Source organism: Babylonia areolata, chromosome 3 (genome assembly GCF_041734735.1).
Source record: "Babylonia areolata isolate BAREFJ2019XMU chromosome 3, ASM4173473v1, whole genome shotgun sequence".
NCBI classification, from domain to species: Eukaryota; Metazoa; Mollusca; class Gastropoda; order Neogastropoda; family Buccinidae; genus Babylonia; species Babylonia areolata.
Genome location: NC_134878.1, coordinates 23,863,040 through 23,887,293, shown reverse-complemented (window position 1 = coordinate 23,887,293; position 24,254 = coordinate 23,863,040). Strand labels below are relative to the sequence as shown.

At 39.6% G+C, this 24,254-nt stretch overlaps 1 protein-coding gene across 1 annotated transcript in view; it reads right to left on the bottom strand.

Annotated features, from left to right (window-relative positions):
* LOC143279865 (peptidylprolyl isomerase domain and WD repeat-containing protein 1-like) overlaps positions 1-24,254 on the bottom strand; it is a 27,489-nt gene extending 3,235 nt beyond the window's left edge. The window contains exons 1-15 of the mRNA XM_076584145.1: positions 23,989-24,254; positions 21,385-21,487; positions 20,032-20,135; positions 19,549-19,644; positions 19,011-19,098; positions 17,668-17,773; positions 14,297-14,440; positions 13,878-13,952; positions 10,744-10,918; positions 9,945-9,998; positions 8,430-8,670; positions 7,904-7,970; positions 7,100-7,182; positions 5,388-5,500; positions 524-675 (exon numbers count right to left, since the gene is read on the bottom strand). Coding sequence (XP_076440260.1) covers positions 524-675; positions 5,388-5,500; positions 7,100-7,182; positions 7,904-7,970; positions 8,430-8,670; positions 9,945-9,998; positions 10,744-10,918; positions 13,878-13,952; positions 14,297-14,440; positions 17,668-17,773; positions 19,011-19,098; positions 19,549-19,644; positions 20,032-20,135; positions 21,385-21,487; positions 23,989-24,253 — 1,866 coding nt within the window. The 5' untranslated portion in view covers position 24,254. The remainder of the gene's footprint in view (positions 1-523; positions 676-5,387; positions 5,501-7,099; positions 7,183-7,903; positions 7,971-8,429; positions 8,671-9,944; positions 9,999-10,743; positions 10,919-13,877; positions 13,953-14,296; positions 14,441-17,667; positions 17,774-19,010; positions 19,099-19,548; positions 19,645-20,031; positions 20,136-21,384; positions 21,488-23,988) is intronic.

Below are 24,254 nucleotides of genomic sequence, written 5' to 3'. Positions count from 1 at the left end.
ATCTGTTTGAAATGATTCATTACATTATTATTTTGTCAAACCACAACTGAAAACAAACCAAACACTAGAAAGTATTCATTATAAATAAGTTGTCAAACCACAGCATAAAACATACCACACACACACCTAACAAATTATTTCATTACATTATTAAGTTGTCCAACCATGGCTGAAAACACCACACACACATCTGTTAGAAATGATTCATTACATTAAGTGTAAGGTTCACTGTATGTATGTGTGTGTGTGTGTGTGTGTGTGTGTGTATCATTATATTGCCATGTTACGCCACTGAACTTTGTACTAACCACACCGCATTCACAGATGCACATACAGTTGATCACACACACAAAAAAGACATTTCGTTACAATCCGTAAACATTAAAACATACAATATATGTCCAAGAGAAGCTCCCAAACAGTTAACAAAAACAAATATTGTTGGAAAGAAAGAAAAAGAAAAAAACCCACAACAAAACAAAAAAAAAACAAAACAAAAGAAACATTAGCTGTGAGAACTCACACAGGGAACGACGGTGATAAAGAATTGAGAGCCGTTAGTGTTGGGCCCAGCGTTGGCCATGGACAGCGTGTAGGGACGATCATGCCGCAGGTTCTGGTGAAACTCGTCCTCAAACTCCCCGCCCCAGATCGACTCTCCACCCGTCCCATTGCCTGACACACACAGAGAGGGATGGAGTTTGCACAAACACTGTGTTTACCACTAACAGAGCGCAGGACGGAGTTTGCACAAACACTGTGTTTACCACTAACAGAGAGCGGGACGGAGTTTGCACAAACACTGTATTAATCACTAACAGAGGGATGGAGTTTGCACAAACACTGTTTACCACTAACAGAGAGAGGGACGGAGTTCGCACAAACACTGTGTTTACCACTAACAGAGGGAACGGAGTTCGCACAAACACTGTGTTAACTACTAACAGAGAGAGGGATGGAGTTTGCACAAACACTGTGTTAACCACTGACAGAGAGATGGAGTTTGCACAAACACTGTGTTAACCATTAACAGAGAGAGGGACAGGGTTTGCACAAACACTGTGTTTACCACTAACAGAGGGATGGAGTTTGCACAAACACTGTTTACCACTAACAGAGAGAGGGAACGGAGTTCGCACAAACACTGTGTTAACTACTAACAGAGAGAGGGATGGAGTTTGCACAAACACTGTGTTAACCACTGACAGAGAGATGGAGTTTGCACAAACACTGTGTTAACCATTAACAGAGAGAGGGACAGGGTTTGCACAAACACTGTGTTTACCACTAACAGAGGGATGGAGTTTGCACAAACACTGTTTACCACTAACAGAAAGAGAGACGGAGTTCGCACAAACACTGTGTTAACTACTAACAGAGAGAGGGATGGAATTTGCACAAACACTGTGTTAACCACTGACAGAGAGATGGAGTTCGCACAAACACTGTGTTAACTACTAACAGAGAGAGGGATGGAATTTGCACAAACACTGTGTTAACCACTGACAGAGAGATGGAGTTTGCACAAACACTGTGTTAACCACTAACAGAGGGATGGAGTTTGCACAAACACTGTGTTAACCACTAACACAGAGAGGGGGACAGAGTTTGCACAAACACTGTGTTTACCACTAACAGAGGGATGGAGTTTGCACAAACACGGTTTACCACTAACAGAGAGAGGGACGGAGTTCGCACAAACACTGTTCACCACTAACAGACAGAGGGAGAGAGTTTGCACAAACATGGTTTACCACTAACAGAGAAAGGGATGGAGTTTGCACAAACACCATGTTAACCTCTAACAAAGAGAGGGATGGAGTTTGCACAAACACTGTGTTATACACTAACAAAGAGAGGGATGGAATTTGCACAAACACTGTGTTAACCACTAACAGAGGGATGGAGTTTGCACATACACTGTGTTAATCACTAACAGAGAGAGGGATGGAGTTTGCACATACACTGTGTTAATCACTAACAGAGAGAGGGATGGAATTTGCACATACACTGTGTTAACCACTAACACAGAGAGGGATGGAGTTTGCACATACACTGTGTTAACCACTAACACAGAGAGGGATGGAGTTTGTACAAACACTGTGTTAACCACTAACACAGAGAGGGGGACAGAGTTTGCACAAACATTGTGTTTACCACTAACTGAGGGACAGAGGTTGCACAAACACTGTTCACCACTAACAGAGAGAGGGAGAGAGTTTGCACAAACACTGTGTTTACCACTAACAGTGGGATGGAGTTTGCACAAACATGGTTTACCACTAACAGAGAGAGGGATGGAGTTTGCACATACACTGTGTTAAATACTAACAGAGAGAGGGATGGAGTTTGCACATTCACTGTGTTTACCACTAACAGAGAGAGGGATGGAGTTTGCACATACACTGTGTTAATCACTAACAGAGAGAGGGATGGAGTTTGCACATTCACTGTGTTTACCACTAACAGAGAGAGGGATGGAGTTTGCACATACACTGTGTTAATCACTAACAGAGAGAGGGATGGAGTTGTTTGCACATTCTCTGTGTTTACCACTAACAGAGAGAGGGATGGAGTTTGCACATACACTGTGTTAATCACTAACAGAGAGAGGGATGGAGTTTGCACATACACTGTGTTAATCACTAACAGAGAGAGGGATGGAGTTTGCACATACACTGTGTTAATCACTAACAGAGAGAGGGATGGAGTTGTTTGCACATTCTCTGTGTTTACCACTAACAGAGAGAGGGATGGAGTTTGCACATACACTGTGTTAATCACTAACAGAGAGAGGGACGGAGTTTGCACATACACTGTGTTAATCACTAACAGAGAGAGGGATGGAGTTTGCACATACACTGTGTTAATCACTAACAGAGAGAGGTATGGAGTTTGCACATACACTGTGTTAACTACTAACAGAGGGATGGAATTTGCACATACAATGTGTTAACCACTAACAGAGAGAGGGATGGAATTCGCAGATAATGATAATAAAAATGTTGACTGATGCTTACACCTCCCCAGACAGAGAACTCCAGGTGTTTACAATAAAAAAAACATATGCATGCATAAATATATATGCATTTACACCACCAGCGTGTTTGCCACTAACAATTCGGTGAGAGGGAGACAGTGTGCACATATCAGAATCAGAATAACTTTATTATCTCAGCAAGAAAAATCCTCTCAGCAAGGCACATACACATTTTATCACGAACAACACATAACAACAAAGAGAGAGGGTCAGAGTCTGCACATACAGTGTTAACAACACACAGAGAGGTGTGCTTAAATATTTATTTTTAAAAAATCTTCATCTTCTGCATTCATGGGCAATAACTCATACATCCACTTGTATCTACAAGTGGATTTCATGTGTGAGTTTTTACCTACTGTTTTTGACAACTAAACAGATAGCACCTTTGAGGCAAGACTTCTAGCCAGTCTGGAGGGGGAGAGAAGGCAGAAAAACAGGGGACAAACAAAAGCCACTACAGACCAGACATTCACATGAAGCCACTGTGGAAGTCTGCTGATCTCAAGTCAGACTCATCTGTCATTGCCGTGCTTGTGCTCTTAAAGGACAATACAACTGATATGACCTCAACATATATCTCTGATCTCAAAGTCACCAACAAATACTCCTGTTTTCCAGAGAATGTGTACTGCAAATACTCTTGCCTGCGAATTAATAAATAAAACTGTATCAGAATACTACAAACATTTCACATCAATATCAAATAAAAAGTTTCATGGTGTTTTTTATTTCATTTTTAATTACAAATCAGTTACCTTTGTAACCTTCTAGTTCAGACATGATCTGTTTATGTTGTGGTCTAAGGGAAACAATTTTGATAACCTCCCTTTACCTGTTGCAGTGTGCTATATGGGACGTCTTCATTTTAGTATTTTACACAATGTTCAAATTGCTGGGGTTATCAAAATACTGAATTTTGATTACTAAGGGAAAGTTTGTTCAAAGACAGGAAATGGAAGAAAAGATGTTTAACATATGCTACTGAGAACATTAATGATATGGTTCTGAACTTGTCAGATCCCAGCTTTCATGGTATTCTTTTGAATTCATTTTTGCTCACATGTATTTGTTAGCAGTACACATACTTTTATTGTGTGTATATCTACTTATAATATTGGTATTACTGTACAAAATATTATTTATCTGGAAATTATCATGTAAGCCTATCTGTGGACAGAATCTTCAAAGCAATACATTTCCTTAAATCATTGTATTTTATTTGACCAGCACATACTGGTGGGAAATGTTGGTTGTCCACTGTTTTTTTGTGGTAATGCGTCCAAACCAGGGCAGCATTTACACACTGACCACGTCTCATGACCTTATTTTCTCAGTACCACTGTTCACTCAGCATAAGTCAATGGATTATGATGTGTTAAATCTGAGTTTAATGAATTTAAACTTCCATTTCACTGGTCTGCCCGTTACGTAGGAAAAGTACATTACATTCCGTTTGAACTCAAATGTAACCTGAGGCAGTTTTCATCTTCATGAGAAAAATAGTTACCTTCTGTTACTAACAAAATGTGGAGTCATTAAAAAAACACCATCAAAAGCTTTTCCTACATCAAGACCGATAACAACACAAAGGACAGTTCAGCAATGTTCAAGGTGTTTCTTAGAGTTTCTGGCAATTTGTGACATCAGTGACTGAGGTCATATGCCACTCTGTGATGGTAGCTTATTATAATAAGTTTTACTGGTAGTATGACTGATGCCTCCTCCATCCGAAGCCCCATCACTCCACTGTCAGCTTTTTTTTTCTTCTTTTTTTTTTGTGCTGCAATAAACAACCCCCACACCTTGTCCAATCCGTGAAAAAATCTCCGTACCCAAAGTATTTGTATTTCTTTTTATCATAACAGATTTCTCTGTGTGAAATTCGGGCTGCTCTCCCCAGGTAGAGTGTGTCGCTACACTACAGCGCCACCCATTTTTTTGTATTTTTTCCTGTGTGCAGTTTTATTTGTTTTCCCTATTGAAGTGGATTTTTTTTACAGAATTTTGCCAGGGACAACCCTTTAGTTGCTGTGGGTTCTTTTATGTGCGCTAAGTGCATGCTGCACACGGGACCTCGGTTTATTGTCTCATCCGAATGACTAGCGTCCAGACCACCACTCAAGGTCTAGTGGAGGGGGAGAAAATATCGGCGGCTGAGCCTTGATTCGAACCAGTGCGTTCAGATTCTCTCACTTCCTAGGTGGACGCGTTACCTCTAGGCCATCACCCCACACAGTATGAGTGTGTGTATGGGTGTGTTGACATGAATGAATGCATACATGTATAAATCCCCTTGTAGTGAATGGACAAGAAACTACTGAGAAAGACAGTGCAGACACTATACCTAGCGGGTCGCCAGTCTGTATCATGAAACCCTTGATGACCCGGTGAAACAGGTGGTTGTTGTAGTAAGCGTTGCGACTGTGCACGCAGAAATTCTCCACCGTTTTTGGACACCTGTCACAGAGGAAAAAAACAAACATGCATTTTGGTGGGAGGCAAAATCTGATACAAAATGATTAACACCAAACACTATCAGACACTTTCATGAAAATTTTCTCCTTTTAGAATTCCATTATTCATGACAAAATCATAATACAATTCCATCCTTCACCAAAAGATCAGATTGAACTAAGAAAAAGACCTAAAATTCAATCCTCCTTCCCTAAGGTAAATCACAAAAATAAAAAATATTTTTAAAATGTAAAAACAATATATATTTTTTTTAATTACAACTACATGGAAAATGTCTATCTTAGGAACTTTTTTTTTTTTTTTTGCCCAAAAATATATTTATCTCGGAAAATCTAATAATGTTTTCCTCACGTATGGATACTTCTTTTACAATCATGAAAATTAAAACTTAAAGTTTTTTTTTAACTTACAAATTGTATGGAAAACCTCCACCAAACAATCCATAATTGGAACAAATTATTTCCATAAAATTTGCAAAATTGATCAGGTATCACAAAACTCTGTGGGTAGGCAGAGCGCAAGAACAAGAGTGACCAGAAGCTGAACAACCTTCCATGCTTTTGGCTGACCAGACAATGATGCAACCAACATGTCTAGTTAATATCCTCATTCCTCAACATCAATGATAATCATCTTCAGCTAATACAATGATGAGCACCGAAGTAATTTCAGCCCTCTGCAAACTCATGAAAGTCCTTAGTTGAATACATTTGTTTTCCTAAATAGCATAAAGCTCTTTGTTGAATGGTGATGGTCAATGGTTAACGAATATTCCAAGACTTCCATACCATGAAGGGCAAAACATATTTCTATAACTTTTCCAGCCCTGGAAACAGTTCTCTCACTTTTAGGAAATTTTCTTCCTAAAATTACGTTTAAGTAACACACTTACCATGACCCACTTGTGGAGACTCCGGCAGGGGTCTGACACCTGACCTGTGCAAACTACTACCTGCCTATGCAGAGAAAACGAAAGTAGCTACAGCCGATAACCTCCCAAAGTAGGTTACCTCCCCAATGCATCCCTGACTAGCACCCTCTTTTTCTGGCAGCCATCTTGACTCCTGATCCTGTGCTCTTCATACAGCTAAGTTTTTTTTTGTATTTCTGTCTGTCTATCGATTCTTTGACACTAATGTTTTGTATCTGATGAAGACTTGTATCAGGTCACAAACTTACTTAGCTCGTTTGGCCAATTGAGCTAAAATTATGGCGCAATCTCAACCGTAAGGGCCCTCTACCTCGGGTTCTCTCAACAATAGGTACAAGTACAGGTACAGTATTTGGGGCAGAAGTTAAGCCTTGTGTCATTAATAAGCCTTGCGCACTATTAGATTATAAAAATCTCTCAATACAATTATGGGGGCTCTCACTTCCCCCCATTTTCAGCGGGCAAAAGGCCTTACAGGGCTGAGGGCCTTCATATTGACATGATATGATCTGACACTGGGCCCTCAACTCAGGCAAAGAATTTTTCCAGGTTAGCATGACTGCATGAAATGAATCCTGATTTACTCTGTTCACTTATTCATTCCCTGGACAGGCAAGGAAACAGAGATTAGAGAAGAGCCCTGAACTCACTCTTTGGCAAACAGTTTGCACTGTATGTCACCCATGGTGGTGTGTATCGTGCAGCTGTCCGACACACGTATGTAGGCTGCATCCTGTAAACAACAAGGGGATGTGTCAAGATTAGGTGCACAAACCGGGAATGAAATGACAACTGTTCTGTGCAATCAAACGCAGAATAACAATGAACAGATCATCATCATGAAAACTATGCAGCACAGATTGCAGATGCCTCCAAGGCTCATGTGCGAAAATGTACCAAATAAAGTGAATACTTATGTAAAATAATAAGAAAATATACAGCATTCTTTCCTTTATCCACAACCGTAGTGACTGACTAAATCTGATTCCAAAAGAATTATCTATCTTCACTTAAAAAAACATATATACATATATAAAACAAATAGTAAAGAGTGGTAACTCTCCATTTTCAAGGTATGCAACTGAATGGAGAAAATTACCACTCTTTACTATTTGTTAATCATTTGTTCACCTGGCCTCATTGTTTATATATATATATATCTATATATCTTGTAACTGGCAACGTATATTTAGGCTGCCCTTGCCCTGTCTGCTGGCATTCAATGCCCCATCTGCAACCACATGCATGCTTTGAATTCTGGGTTCCAAAGCCACATGTATGTCCACCGATGATGGCACAACTATCACCAAGACACCATCCTCAGTTCCCAAGAGACAACCATGATATTATGGCCACGTATCTAGTGCATGACATGATGGTCAAGATTACAGGTCGACCATGGCCACACATCTCCCAATGCCCCCCCCCTCCCCCAACTAAACTTGAACAGGTACCTGTGTAGCTGCCAGAACCTCCTCTTTGGAGGGCTTTTCATTGAAGATGTCTCTCTCTGCATCAGCCCTGCAAACACCAACATGGGAGTTCTATAATATTCTGTGAACTGTCTTCAGTAAATTCCTGATTTCATCAATACAATGTTCAACATATCTTGGCAATCAGGGATTTGAAAAAAAAAAGTATTTAAAAGCTCATAATTCTCAGTGTTACTTTCAAACATTGTACAACAGAATCTACACACTGCTGTTATTTGTTAGTTCCTTTCTGGTTCAGTAATGTACATGAAAACCTCCCACACATCATGCTCTTTATAATCATATATACACTGTCCAAGTTACAACTTTTCATCTGCTGTCCAATTTGTCCACCCATGAAGAAAAGGTTCCAGCTGTTTGAATCGCCACCCTACCCCCAATGTGGTTGTAACATCAAGAACCACCATCAGTTTTTACATTTTTTTGCCGTAAAAAACTATTCTCTATTCTGGAACGATAGGCATGTCTGCAAACAGTCCCAACATACGCGTGAGTGTCGTCGGGTTCCCTCTGAGTGAACATGTAGAAGCGGTTCTTCTTGAAGGCCGTGCAGAACAGGATGGGGTCCACAAAAGTAGTCTCCAGCAGGGGGTTGTCTGAGGCCATCATCTCCGCGTCCATCTTCTGCTTGGGTTTCCCCGCCCCCTGGAAGAGCCCCAGGTGCAGGAAGCGTGTGTTCTCCGGCTTGCCCAGCATCCTGGAGCAGCTGTTGGTGTGCAGGTTGATCACTGTCACACAGGGAAACATGCACTTGCATCTCGCCTCTTCTCGGTTGCTACTGATTGATATGTATACTTCTACAGCACTTATCTTCGGTTACAAAAAAACTACTTTACAAAAACAGTCACTTACACATCTGGCTGAGTCCCTGGGTAGAGCTGACAGAGAGCTGTCTTTAGGTGCTCATCATTTTTTTTCCTGTGTCACTGTCAGGCTTCAGTCACACACACACATACAAATGCATACCCACACATCTACACTGTTATCTCTATCTTTGGTTGCTTATTGCCCAGCCAACCATACAGGGCTTTATCAGAGCTGAAAAACAGTAGTATTTTGTTCCCATAGATCCTGAAGAAACAAACAAAAAACAACAACATAAACCCACTTGGAAAAGAAAATCAGGCACAAGTACAGTCATATTCATGCACATACGCTCAGCGCATGCCTCTGATGATGACTGTTCCGTGAGTTTTTCTTTCTCAAAGGATCAAATATACTAAACTGCACATAAACATTCTTTACTAAATAAACAAAATTATCCATATTAATAGGCATACAAAGCAAAAAATTGTCAATGGGGACCTCACACATCCTTGGTGCAAAAACAAATAGAATATAGTAAGAGTGCCCAATTATTAAGTCCAGAAAAAGACCAAAAATATTCAAGGCTTTCTAGGAAAAAATATAGGCAAATTAACCAGCATGGCAGAAGGGAGAGATGAAATAAAGGAATCAGAAAAGCCAGAAACAAAGAGAGCAACAGAAAAGATAAAGTTTCTAGCACAGCATTTCCAAAAGGGGGGACTACTATTTATAAGATGTCAAAAAGAACTAGGGACTATCTGATTTACAAAAACACACAAACAGCATGCAGACACATACAAATCTTTCAAAAGCAGCAGCTTTAAAAGTTATAATGCACCACTCCATCTTCTGCTTTAAGATGAACCGCGGGCAGTTCATAAAACGGCTCAGCTGACTGTAATATGTGTTCTGTAATTCAATACAGTGACTAAAAACAAAAATTGTTAATCCTCCTTCAATTACACCAATGCTTCGAAAAAAGAAAAGAAGTAAGAAAAGAGAAAAAGGAGGCAAAGGAAACAGAAACCGCAACAAACCAGACAGATGGATAAACAGACAGAAAAGAGAAAGTGGAAGCGAAAGGAAACAACAACAGACAGAAAATGAGGAAGTGAAATGGAAACGGCAACAAACAGGTGGAACAGAGAGAAAGAGAAACAGACAGGCATGGGGACATAGAGTGTGCATCCATTACCTTTGACCCCCAGTATTGTAGCGTAGAGCAGGAAGTTCCCACTTTCATCGAACACTGCAACAACAAAGCATCTTTATACACAAAATATTTCAGTCACATAATTATTCACACAGAGAAAAAATAAAAAAATAAATAAAAGACCCCCACAAAAAAGACAAAAACAGAAAGGAAGAAACTTCAAATCTGTGGAATGCACATTCATTTTTTGATATCTTTTGTTTTCCTCACATGGTCACACACATAGGCACACAAACATGCAGTCAAAGCTAACAATCAAAAAAACAAACAATACATACTTTCATTCAAATGACATTTGTCAAAAATAAAGTCAATGATACTGATAACACAGACAGAAAGACAATAATGTTTTCCTGCCAGTTTCACCCATGGAATAAAAAGAAAGCTTCCTGCGTACATTTCCCTTTTTTGGGGGAGGGACTTTCAGCTTGTCTGTTCATCCAAAAGAAACACAATATACCCACTAAACTCCTCCCTTCTGAGCAAAAATCACCTTTCAAAATAATCCAGTATGCTTGAGTCCCTCTCACTCACACAAACACACACACCATTCCTGACCCAAGTGATTTGTAAACCCCATCTACTTTTCTAACGTCCAGGAAGAATACGGCACATGCAGACAGATGTGAAGAGGACAGGCTGCACCTTGGGACAGGACAGTGCTTGTTAGCGGCGTATGTCCTAGACAGGGCAACAGGCAGTAAAAAAAAAAAGAAAAAAAAGAAAGAATACTCTGCAGCAGAAAAATCCCCAAGTTGTGTTGTTGGAAACCCCCCCTTACCCAGGTTGCAGTACTTGAAGCTGGAGGATTTCTCCAGGTCCCTGTCCACGGCCAGGCGCCGGCCAAACTCCATGTTGGGCACCTGCTGCTTCACCTGCTGCAGTTCATTGAACCGCTGCAGCGTCTCGTCCAGCACCTTCCAAAGCTTGCCCGTGCCAAACCGAAACACCCGCACCTGGGACAATTTATCTTTATTCATCCTTGTGTGATTGTCAGGATGGGCGCAACAGCCTAGTGTTAAAGTGTTGGACTCTCAATCTCATTCTGAGGGTCCTGGGTTCAAATTTCGTTAAAGACGCCTGGTGGGTAAGAGATTTTTCAGATCTCCCAGGTTAATGTATGTGCAGACCTGCTTGTACCCGAACCCCCTTCGAGTGTATATGCTAGCAGAAGATCAAATACGCATGTGGAGTGATGGCCTAGAGGTAACGCGTCCGCCTAGGAAGCGAGAGAATCTGAGCATGCTGGTTCGAATCACGGCTCAGCTGCCGGTATTTTCTCCCCCTCCACTAGACCTTGAGTGGTGGTCTGGACGCTAGTCATTCGGATGAGACGATAAACCGAGTTCCTGTGTGCAGCATGCACTTAGCGCACGTAAAAGAACCCAGGGCAACAAAAGCGTTGTTCCTGGCAAAATTCTGTAGAAAAATCCACTTTGACTGGAAAAACAAATAAAACTGCACACAAAAAATTTTTTTTTTAAATGGGTGGCGCTGTAATGTAGCGACGCGCTCTCCCTGGGGAGAGCAGCCCGAATTTCACACAGAGAAACCTGTTGTGATAAAAAGAAATACAAATACAAATACAAAACGTTAAAGATCCTGTTATCCCAAGTCCGCATTTGGTGGGTTATGGGAACAAGAACATACCAAGCATGCACACCCCTGAGTATGGCTGCCTACATGGCAGGGTAAAAACAGTCATACACGTAAAAGCCCACTCATGTACATACAGGTGAACGTGGGAGTGATGCACAAAGATGAGGAAGAAGTAGTAGTATGATTAGTCAGTCACGACCATCAGAACAGCAGAGGAGGCAACCGCTGTCCCGAATATCCGGGCTAGAATTTGATTATAGTGGAGAGTGTCTTGCCTAAGTTACATCCCCACTCTCTCGGCCAAGAAGGTTTTAGGACAGTCGGCACTGGGATGGTTCCCAAAGGCCAACTAGACCCCAAGGCAGCACCACTAAGAGTCAGTGCAATCTTGCCTCCTCCTTTATTCACCCACCTGGAAATTAATTGTGCATCAACTGACAGGCTTGTCCCTAACCCCATACAGTATCTATCTCTGCCCACAGCCAAGTCCAACGCACACAAAACGTGTTGAAGTTTTCGACCAAAAGATCAAAAAGCAACATATATATAAAACTGAATAATACACTAAAGCAAGTGAAACAAATGTGAAAGACAAAGAATAAACAGGGATAGTGTGAACAAAGTGAGGAAAGACTGAAATGAGAGACAAAGAATAATTTATTTGAATAAACAGGGATAGTGTGAACAAAGTGACAGAAGACTGAAAGTGAGAGACAAAGAATAAACAGGGATAATGTGAACAAAGTGAGGGAAGACTGAAAGTGAGAGACAAAGAATAAACAGGGATAATGTGAACAAAGTGAGTGATGGTCGAAATGTGAGAGAAAAAGAATAAACAGGGACAGCAAAGTGGGGTCAGAATCACACACACACACACACACACACACACACACACACACAGAAACAGACAAGGATACAAGAATACTTTATCATCTCATAAATTGACAAATTTGCGAATTTGCTGATACCAAGGCAACATAAAAAAAAAAATTAAAAAAATTTCATCTGCAGTACAGCACAAAGTTTGATCCCCCCCCCCAAAAAAAAACAAAACAAAAAAAACATAAATAAATATTCAATACAGCACAAACTTCCACAACACATTCTATGTATCCCAACTGTGCAAATTCCCCATTAAATAGGAATAATAATGTATCAGGTGTCCCCAAAAAAGTGAACCGCTTTTTGACAAGTATTTTCTCAGTGATAGAGAAACAGAATTCATTGGAAATTTTCACACAATAACCTTATGGTATCATCAACAAGTCTGCAAAATATCTAAAAGTTCGGACGCAAATTATGCGAGTATTGTCAAATTCAAAGCAGCATGTCAAAAAATCCAATATCAGAGCTGTGCAATGTGACCTTCATCATGTTCATGCCAGCTGCCAGGTGCTGGCATCTGTTAATAGTGTCAGTCTAAAAATAGCCTGTCTGGGTGTAAAGTCTATTGATTTTTTTTATTATTATTTTTTTTTTATTGTCATCTGTATCCAAAATCAGTTCTGTTCAAAGTTTCAGTCTGGAAGGATCAACCATGCCTTTGAGTGAATCATCTGTATCCAAAATCAGTTCTGTCCAAAGTTTCAGTCTGGAAGGATCAACCATGCCTTTGAGTGAAAGTGATAAGGTTACCATTGAAAACTGTTTCAAGGAGAAAGGCTGGGGTGGAAGAAGGATTGTAAAGGAATTTCCAGGCAAGGGGTGGAATCATGTCACTGTAAATAGACATTGCTAAAACACACACTCTGGGTCAGTAGCACGTAAAGCTGGCAGTGGGAGACCCAAGACTGCATGTTCAGAGGAGAACAAGGACTGTGTTGAGGAACTGATTCAATCCCAGGAGGAGAACCCGGGGACCCACAAATCTCTTGGAGAACTTGCAAGCAATTTACAAGTGAGCAAGTCTTCTGTGCAAAGAATAGCGAAAGAACTGGAGCTGAAGCCCTTCAAGAGGATACAGGTATCAAGGAGGGACCAAAAACTCACTGCCATAACTTGAATGACCGCTATTCTCTATCACTGAGAAAATACTTGTCAAAAAGCGATTCACTTTTTTGGGGACAACCGATATATACATTTTTCAAATCAGACAGACATGCACACAAGCAGGGAGAAACAGGGAAAGCATCTTTCCGGAGCAGGTATCAATTATGAAACATATCAAATCTCCTGACAAAGAAGGTACCTACACAAAGTTGTATGGAAATTCCACTTCAAAAGGCAAAGCAAATCGAAGAGATCAAACAGTTCTATTAAAAGGATGAACATTAAAGTATTTTCACACAGGTGTGTGAACAGCAGCCCAGTGCTTACCTTTCTATCTGTTGCCATGACAGCCATCAGCTTTCCAGCAGGACAGAATGCAATTCCAGTTGGTGACGCCTTGCACTGTTGACACGTTCACAGGCACACATTCTTTAAGAACAACATGTCCACAAAAGTACATGTTGAATCTCTATGAACTGTATATAGAATTCAAACTGTTACATTAAAAGAAAAAGAAAAAGAAGAAGCTTAGTGATGCTGTACAGACAGACTCCTATCTATTATTTCCAAATGTTCTATCTCTGTCTGTCTGTCTCTCTCATACACTGTAGTTCGTGCAAACACATGCATCAACACATTACACACACACACAAACAGTGACTTCCAACTAAATGATTTGATTTTTTTTTTCAAATCACAACAAAAAATCTTCTCCTCTCAACCCCAAGAGACACCTGAAAAATCACCTTAAGGAATTCATACAGGTCCGTGTCTGTCTTGTACTCCCACTGTATATTTTTGGGGAACTGGTAGTCATGGCGAGGGCCGCACCAATATTCGATCATGTGACTTGTATCCACGGAAACAGCCACACCCATTACAGCATTGTACTGCACAGAAACAGAATTTGAATCTGGTGACATTTTCTGTATAACAATTGCTTTATACCTTTTCTATAGACATTTTCTAAAATCTTAATTTTAAAGAGCATTCTTGTACTGCACGTGTGTGGCAGCATGTAAACTGTTATATGTGATCCCTTATGTGCAAGCAAAATATCTAGAAATAAAGTATGTGCACATTAATCAGCACACACACACATCACACACAGCCATAAAAATAAGAAAATAAAAGAAAGGCTGGATTCAGTACCATCAAAGAGGTAAACTACACACACATTCATTTAAATTATCTGTTTCAGGAGATGGTCTTAACTGAACAATGCTGCTCCACTAACCTTACCCTCTCTGCCTCATCAACAACAGGTAGACTGCAGTCTTACATACATTACTTAAAACATGATAAAAATAATAATGATAATAATAATAATGTGCATTCATGTAGTATTTACCATGAGGCTGTAAGCATATTTAACAATTCATCTGGTATGAATAAGGTACATGAATCTAACTATTAAAAGAAAACCAACCAAAAAACAAAAAAAACCGTTAAAATAAACTCACTAACACTAGTATTTCAAAAACAGTGTAACATCACTCACAACTCACATACCTTTCCCACCTCTCTCCACACACACACACAAGTTTCAAGTTTTAATTATCCTTTCACTCCTATTGGAGTATGGAGGATTACTGCAAAATACTATTTTCATGCCCATAACAAACATTTCCAAATACACAACAATGTCACATAAAAGTTGAGAAAACACAAATGTCTTTTAACTCCAAAAGTATAACTAGGCAACATTTGCAAATCTAATCATCTTACTTACAGCTAAAATGACTTTTTTGCCTCCTTTGAGCATATTACAAAAATTAAAAACCGATTTTGGAGACAAATATTTTTTAGGAACATATCTATTTCGTAACTGATCATAATTGGGACATTCCATTATAAAATGAAACTCATCACCAATCACAGACATGGTACAAACCTTACAAAACCGTAACTCTCGTGGTATGCCTTTGTGTCTCCCTGTTTCTATTTCCAGCTTATGATTACTACTTCGAAATCTGAAGAAGCTGATAACATAATTATCAGGCATTTGACTTATATATTTTTCTCTACCAAATCCACACGCACACACACACACACACACACACACACAAAGATAATATGGAGGGGTGTGGAAGAAAGATCTATGATTAAGAATACTGTTTGGACGAAGACAAAATTTCCATTCTTCCTCTTTTAGATCTTACTGCAGCATTTGATACAACTGATCACACACTTCCCATTGAAAGACTCAAACATTCTTTTGGCATTCATGATCTTGCTCTTTCCTGGTATCAGTCCTGCTCAATGAATTGAACCCAGACTGTCTGTGTAAATGGCAAATATTCTAACGAAACTCTGTTATCATATGGTCTCCCACAGGGATCAGTCCTTAACCTGTTTGTTCTGTATGCTACCCCACTGTCTGATGTTATAAGCAGTCACTGTCTCTTGCACGAAAGCTTCGCTGATGACACTCAGCTCTATCAGTTGGCTTCTATTGCTGAAACTGATAAACTGATGACACACATGCCAAAGTATATAACAGACTTGAAGTCTTGGATGACCTTCAACAAACAGCAGCTAAATGACAAAAAGACTGAACTGCTGTTTGCTTGCCCCAAGAAATTTATGAACCGCCCATCTCTCCCTCATTCTCTTCTGGTAAACAACACAGTCATTCCTGTCTCCCAATCAGTGCGGAGCCTCGGTGTCAGTCTTGACCACAGTCTGTCATTTCAGCAACACATTTCAAACATCTGCAAATTTCTTTTCGCCTTTACCTGTCTATGGAAGCAACCAAAACATAAGACTGCACATTTGTTTTGTCTAGGATTGATTATTGCAACTCTGTTCTTGTCGGCATTCCAAAACCTTCAATGGATAAACTTGAGTTCAGAATAATTCTGCTCAACTTATTTTCAGATCCTCCAAATTTGAACATGTTACTCCTCTCTTCCACTCTCTTCCCTGGCTACCAGTTTCAAAAAGATTTGAATACAAGCTTTCTGCTGTGACGTTTTCTGCCCTCTCAAGCTCTCATCCTCGCTACCTCTCTGACCTTGAAGTGTACATTCCAACTCGTCACCTTCGTTCTGCTTCTGATACCAGGCTTTTAAAACTCCCTATTGTAAAAAAGCAGGAACAGGGTCAAAGATCTTTTTCTTTCCAGGCTCCGTCATTGTGGAACAAACTACCATATATTTGCATTATTCTGTCTCTCTGAAATCTTTTAAGTCTGCTCTGAAAACACGTCTTTTCCAACAGCAGTTACATCAGGGCTTTTTTGTTTTTTGTTTTTCCTGACCTTGGTTTAATCTAGTTTTGGGTGCATGATTTTTTATGGACAGGCTGTTTGCCGTGTGTGTGTGGCGGGGCGCTGGCGAGTGTCCGTGCATTCGTGCGTGTGTGCGTGTCTGAGTGCATGTTGCAGGGATGCGTTTTCTGGAGGGAGTCATGGGTAGGTGGGTGGCTGGTTTTCAAGTTCAGTTGCATGAGTGTCTTCTGGCATGTACTTCCATGTGTGTGGGGTGGTGGTGGTGGTGGTAGTAGAGAGGAGTACTGATGGGGGAGGCGGGGAGTGGGGAACGAAATGTAATGTGCTTTGCGCAGTATTTCTAGTGAAACGCGCTGTATGAATGCCTATTATAATTATTATAAAATATGCTTTAAGGTTGGATTTGAAGCATTTAACAATGGAACAGAGTCTGATATTTTGTGGAAGATATTTCCAGAACTAAAGTGTGTAGTGTATTTCAGCTCTTGCTCTTAAAAAATCATCTTGTACAATGACTGTACTGTGGCTCTTTAAAGTTGCTTATTCACCTATATTAATGAACTTCAAACAAGCATATTTTGTCCACATACACATTAAAAGCTCTATAAGCGATCAGAATTAGCCCTTTCTGGAACTTTCTGTCTCAGAATGCAATGAAAACCCGTCTGTTCCGTGGTTCTATCTTGGCTTGACTACTGTAATTTCTCGCTCACTGGGCAACACTGGGAGCAGATCAACAGCAGACGTGGCCATCCACAGCTACCTGAACCAGTTTTTAACCACTGCTCAACTGTTTGGACAAAACACATGCAACACAGGACTTGACACATTATTTCTGTTCTGTGACTGTGCCATTCACTGATATTCAACCATAGCTACACTTACCTTGATCATGGTGACAGGGCTGCAGTGAATCTTGTCCAGTGTTTTCAGTACATCTGCTGTGCCCCGCCCATCATACACACGGATTGTGGTTGTGTCCTTCTCTGCTCTAGCCACACATGATCAAGAGGACAGTTTTACACATGAACCAGTGCCTAAGGGTTTTTCCATGCCATTTCAAAACTGTGGAATTATGAATGCTTTAACATGCCTTTTTTTTTTTTTAATATACTTTTTATTATAATGTTAGAGCATGTCTGAAGAAACCGTTTGGGGAGAATTCATATAAAATCATGAGTTTAGTACATGTAGACTAAAAAAAAAAAACAGAAGAGAGTGAAAAAGAAAAGGAAAAAAAGTGTAACATTTTAAATCACAATGCTCATTTCAAACAAATTCACACAGCTTTTCATACAAGTCATAGCATTTCAAAATTTCTTACCATTGTGCACAGAACTATAACACTTTAATCAATTCATTTTCAGGACAGACTGATTAAATCAAGTCCAAAAGAAAAAAAATCCATGTGCCCACTGTAGCAATCATGAAATTTTCTTCAGTTTACACCTTATCTACTGGCTGGCAGGCAGATACATGGCTGACGCAATGCCAGTCACAAAAGTGTTAACACTGGAAAGCATCTGAAACAATGGGCATTTTCATCTTTTTTTTCTGTTTTTATTTTTTTCCAAAGGAATCTCAATTCTCAAGAACAACTAGAAAACCAGAGTTTCCATGATTATGACATTTTGGTAACACAGTACATAAATGTTACTCAAAATGTTGTTAACACAGCACATAAATGTTGCTGGGGTCTGCAAGATATCAGGCACAAACATTTTACAGCAGGCTCTATGAAGACCTTGTTCTGAAATGTTATCCTGGATACTCACTTTCAGTACCTTTAGGAAATCAATACTTTTAATAGTTTTATACAGTTTTACCTGGATTTAGATTTTAAATGGATTGAACCTAATGTGAGTGAATTAGTCTTTTTACATTTTTTTCCCATATTTTTCAACTTGATGTAACTTTATGTGGACTGAATGAGACATGGATGAAATAGTCTTTTTAACCCGCACCTATTTCTGATTTCTCTGCATAAGATGGGTAGCATTTCCCATAAGACAGGAATCAGTCCCTGCCAGAGTCTGCACCAGTGGGTAACAGTGTAGTATGTGTAGTAATTAAATGATCTTTTCAACATTGCTTTAACTGACCTTTGAACAATATTTTGGTTTCTTCGGACTGGTTTCAAACACTGGTATTCAGCCACAGAATGGCCCCTTTGTTGTGGGCTGGGTGATAAACACCATGATTTGATTTGACATGGAAAGAGTACTCACATGGCCAAGGCTGCCATGGGGTCACCAGACGTGTAGATCCATCCACTACAACTCGGCATATAACCAGTCTTCAGCATGTTGATCATGTCTGTCAACATACGCCAATTTTTTTTTAGGCAAGGGCGATGGTAAAATATTTTTTTTAATCTTGACATTTTCAACTTAAGTAAAAATGTATACTCATACTTGATGTTTGTCTGTATACATGTGTGATCCCACACATTCATGCATGTCTTTGTAGTTTCAAAAAGCACATCATTCTCATGAAAACTTTCATCAATCTGCATAAATTGTAAAATTCACTGCTTCCTGTTTGCTAATGAAACTTTTCTTTAAACCATTCAGAAATATAAGGCATATACCCAGGCATCTATTTTGGCAACCTTTTCTCAATAATCACTGTCATTTAACTCAGAAAACCAAGTGCCCTTTCTCATTTTTACCCACACAAAAAGCAAACAAAAGAAACCCCACCTTTTTCTGGCATGCATATGTTTTGCATTCAGACACACATGTGCATGTACACACAGAAACTTACCAAAGTTGACCACATCAAAAACTTTTGCTGTTTTGTCGTCCGACACAGTGGAGCAAAGCTCTCCATTTGGGCTCATTGCCAGATCCACAATGGCACCTATGCACAGATAATAAGTATTGTCAATCAATACACAATGGTAACTATAATAGACAAGATATATTATGTAACAATTACTAAGGAACTTAACAAAAATCAAGTGGACACTGCTTGAGAAGGCATCAGAGCTTACTCATTATGTTTCAAAACAGGTGACTCTCTGCTGTTGCAAAGTAACTGTGGAAACTATTATTGCTATGTCTGATGAGTTAACAAAAGACATAAAAGCTGTCTAACAGGCCCTCTAATACAAGAATTCAGTTTGATTAAAGAAACAAGAAAAAACAAAGAACAGTTTGATGGACAAATGTTTTACAAGAGATAAAAATATGTTTCATTATTATACCTGGCAACAGTATACATCAGGAACTCCATTACATGACTCACCAAGATGGCTTCTAAAGTGTTTGACAAACTCAATGCCCATTTCGTTGGACTTCTTCCAAAACTTTACATGGCCGTCAGAGCTTGCAGTCACCAGAAACCCATTCCTGTCAAGAGAAAGAGGCAATCACTTGTTTCCAGTAAATGTTGCATCAAACACTGTTTTTGCAATGACAGTTTAGTCATTAAGTTTGAGACACACCTACTATAATATATATATATATGATAGTCAGTCGTGTCTGACTATGAGTATGACCATCAGAACAGCAGAGGAGGCAACTGCTGTTCCGACTATTTGGGCTAGAATTTGATTACAGTGGAGAGTGTCTTGCCCAAGTACATCCCCACTCTCTCGGCCAAGAGGGTTTTAGGACAGTCGGCGTTGGGATGGTTCCCAAAGGCCAACCAGCCCACAAGGCTGCAGCACTTAGAGCCAGTGCAATTTTGCCTCCTAGTTTGAGAGTCATAGTCCTTCACAAAAGACGAAGTTGTAAATGGTTTCCCATTGACTGGAGAAACCATTGATAATACAGCTCTCACTTTGCTGTTGGCCCAAATGTAAACTTTCGTCAATGTGTGATATAAGCCTACTAAAGTCACTTCAACTAACAGTTAAAATAACAGAACTCACCTTTCTAACCATAAAAAATAATTGGTGGCAGTTTTATCTCTTCTGAAAAACACATTTCACTGAAGCAAAACAAAACAAACCCACCAAATCTCAAAGTAATCAGATGAAAACTTTAAAATAACGCTGGAGTTCACTTACAATTAATAACACATTCATATTACCATTACTACTACGACTACTACTAGTCACATAATTTATGACTGTGATCCAAAACCTTGTATTAATTCATAGTATTCAAAGTGTATTGCATTACTTTTTGCCACAACAGACTTCCCTGTGTGAAATTCAGGCTGCTCTTCCTGTGGTGAGTATGTCACACAGTGCATCGCCACTCTTTCCTAAAACTTTTTTTTTTTCTACAAGTCGTCTTATTTCACTATGAAAGTAGATTTTTCTACATAATTTTGTGAAAACAACACTTTTCTTGCCACAGGTTCTGATGTGTGTGTGTGTGTGTGTGTGTGTGTGTGTGTGTGTGTGTGTGTGTGTGTGTGTGTGTGTGTGTGTGTGTACTGTCACACTGTGCTCAAATACTTTTAATTTAGCAATAGCTCACAGCCTCATGGCCAGAACTGCAAAATCAACACTTTACTAAGTACTAGCACTAGTCAATCATTCTAGCAATGTGGATAATTTTTTAAATCTTAGCTGTTTTGGAACTTGGACCTGCAGTACAATGGCTAAGTTTTAAAACATGTAAACAATAAAATGTGTGTCACACTCACTGTGCTACAGCCAGATGGGTTATGGTGTCACGATGCATGTAACTGGTCTCATAGTACTGAGCTGTTGGTAAACTCCCCAGGTACACTTGTTCAAACTCCAGAACTGAACACACACACACACACGATATATGTATACATAAAATTATAAACATATATATATATATATATATATATATATAAAATGTATAAACAATAGCTTAACTTCAGTTCAACTGGAAGCATTCTACTTCCAATATATATAGCTGCTAATAACTTGATGATCAAACAACTGATAAATGATATGACTACTTTGTGCGTATGTGTGTTTTGTGCTTTATTTTGCTTTTGCACTGTTCTGTTTGGTTTTGTCTGCAATGGGTGGTCTATGCACATTACACATGAATCTGATAAATGAGGACAGGTGTAAAAGCTGAGAACCATAAGCCTGTGTATAATCATAAAAGTAGGTTTGCTATGTAAATGTTCCTTTAAACATAATACATACAATATACATGAATGGGCATTCAAAATCTAGGGTCACATTGACCCACTTGTTTTGCAGTCAAGTTAGTCTAGAATGGCCTGAATCAGCTTCATAATGTGAATCCAGTTAAAGTGACAATCATGTTGTGTGTGTGTGTGTGTGTGTGTGTGTTTTATAGGGGAAGAAGAAAAGGGGTGGTGAGAGATAGTACACAAAATAGTAAACAGCTGTTATCATGCTACAGTGGCGGCGATACGGTGTGTTCACTGGCTCATTTTTTAATGGTTTATTTCAAGTATGTAGTTTGTCTCCAGTATTCTTAAAATACATGTTTGTTTTTTTTATAATGTGTGTGTGTGTGTGTGTGTGTGTGTGTGTGTGTGTGTACATGTATAGAGAGGGAGGGGGGGTTGGTATGCAGAAAATCAAACCGCTGTTTTATGTGCATAATCAGCTTTATAGTTTATGTACTGCTTTTTGATCTTTTGGTCTAACCTTTGTCAAGATTTATGTGCACTGGAATAGGCTGTGGGCTGAGATACTGTGTGGGGGTGAAGAGCCTGTGAGTACACATTTGGTATTTCCAGATGGATAAATAAAGATGTATTGATGTGAGGAAAAAACCCTTTCCAAACCATGCCAAAACTACACATATTTTTTACACAAATATATAATCAAACCTTAATTCAAAGCCTTTGAGCATAACTGACTGCCTAATATATTCAGATAGATGTCACAAAAGAAAGTGGCACAAAAGGAACTTTTCTGTACCCGAGTCTGTGGTGTATACACATAGTGACTAGTGAGTCACTGAAAGTTCTGTTTTATTGTACACACAAACTCCCTATTCCACACACCTGCACTACAACACTAGTCTAGAGCAGTATTAAAACTATTATCATTATTTTTTTTACACAATAAATCAGTCTAAGTCAACACCAGTTACTTCTTGGCCTAATACTGTTTGCAATGTACATTAATGGCCTGCCAAAAAAAAGTGTCATGCCCGATTGTATCCATATTACATTATTACTATATCAGTGGTCCCCCTTTAGCAGACAACATAAAACTGTTCTCTAAGACTGAGTAAGAACTATGCTGACAAGGCCCCAAGTACCCTTCAGGAAGATCTGAGCAGTGGTTCTTCCGCTTCCACCCAGAAAAATGCCACCTCCAATCACTAGGAAGAAAGTCTAACACAGTGTATCAGTTCAGTTGGAGGAAAACTGATGGTGAAGCCTGCTCCACCAATTTAACACTAACAGAGAGTGAAGTGGAGAAGGGTCTTTGAGTCCACATCAGTAACAACCTCTCCTTCAAACACCATGTGGCCCAAGCCATATGCATGGCCAACAGAACTGTAGGCTTAATAAGAAACTCGTTCAACCACCAGATGAAAGAGGCATAAAACTGTCCATCTATATAAGTCACTTGTTTGACCAGTTACATGTTCTGGAATACAGACAAGTGAGACACTCTGGCAACCCCACCATAAGACCTTGTGTGCTGAGGTAGAGAATGTTCAACACAGGACAATAAAGCTCCTGTCTTCTCTCAAGGACAAACCTTACCCAGAATGTTTAGCTGCTCTTCTGCTCTCCAGTCTCAACACTGGTGATATGATAGACTTGTCAAGTACATCCATGGTATATACCTAAGGTGGAGAATCCAAATCTGCATTTAGTTGACAGTTGAGACAAGATGGGTAACAGCCTTAAACTTTTCCATGGACATAGTTGACTGCAAATCAGAAGCAATTACTTTGCTGAACGAGTCAACTCCCAGATCAAGTGGTCACAGCACCTACCATTATTGTAAACTGCTTTGAGTTTAAATCCAGACTCAATGCCCACTCGGCCTATGTATCAATGACAAACGACCCAGTCTGCCATGACTAGGTAGACTTATTAGACCTAGACCGCAACGCATTCTGGAGTTAGGTAGCAAGTTTTGACAGTGAACAGGCCTCGCACTAAGGCACCATACATTCAAGTTGATGTTTAACCTTTTTCAAACTTGTGCCATTTCGTTAAGCCAGACCGCATTGATATAAAATTAACAAATAAATAAATGGAATTTTAACCGAAAAGTCGTCCGCAGCCGTGCACGAAAAGCGTAATCAACAATGAAAAACATGGCACCTTTTTTCTTTTTTGGTTTAGCAGCTTCACTCGGCAGAGGCCCAATCCATTCTTCGTCCACTTTAGGTTTGTCTTCGACTCTTGGTTTTTTGAAAGGGGTTTCTTTAGGCTCTTCTTCGTCTGAAGAAGAAGAGGAAGAAGAAGAGTCATCTTCATCTCCTGTCTTTTTGGACGGAGTTTGTTTCGGTTCTTCTTCGTCGGAAGAAGACGACGACGAAGAAGAAGAGGAAGAATCGTCGTGCTCACGCTTTTTCGAATCCGCCATG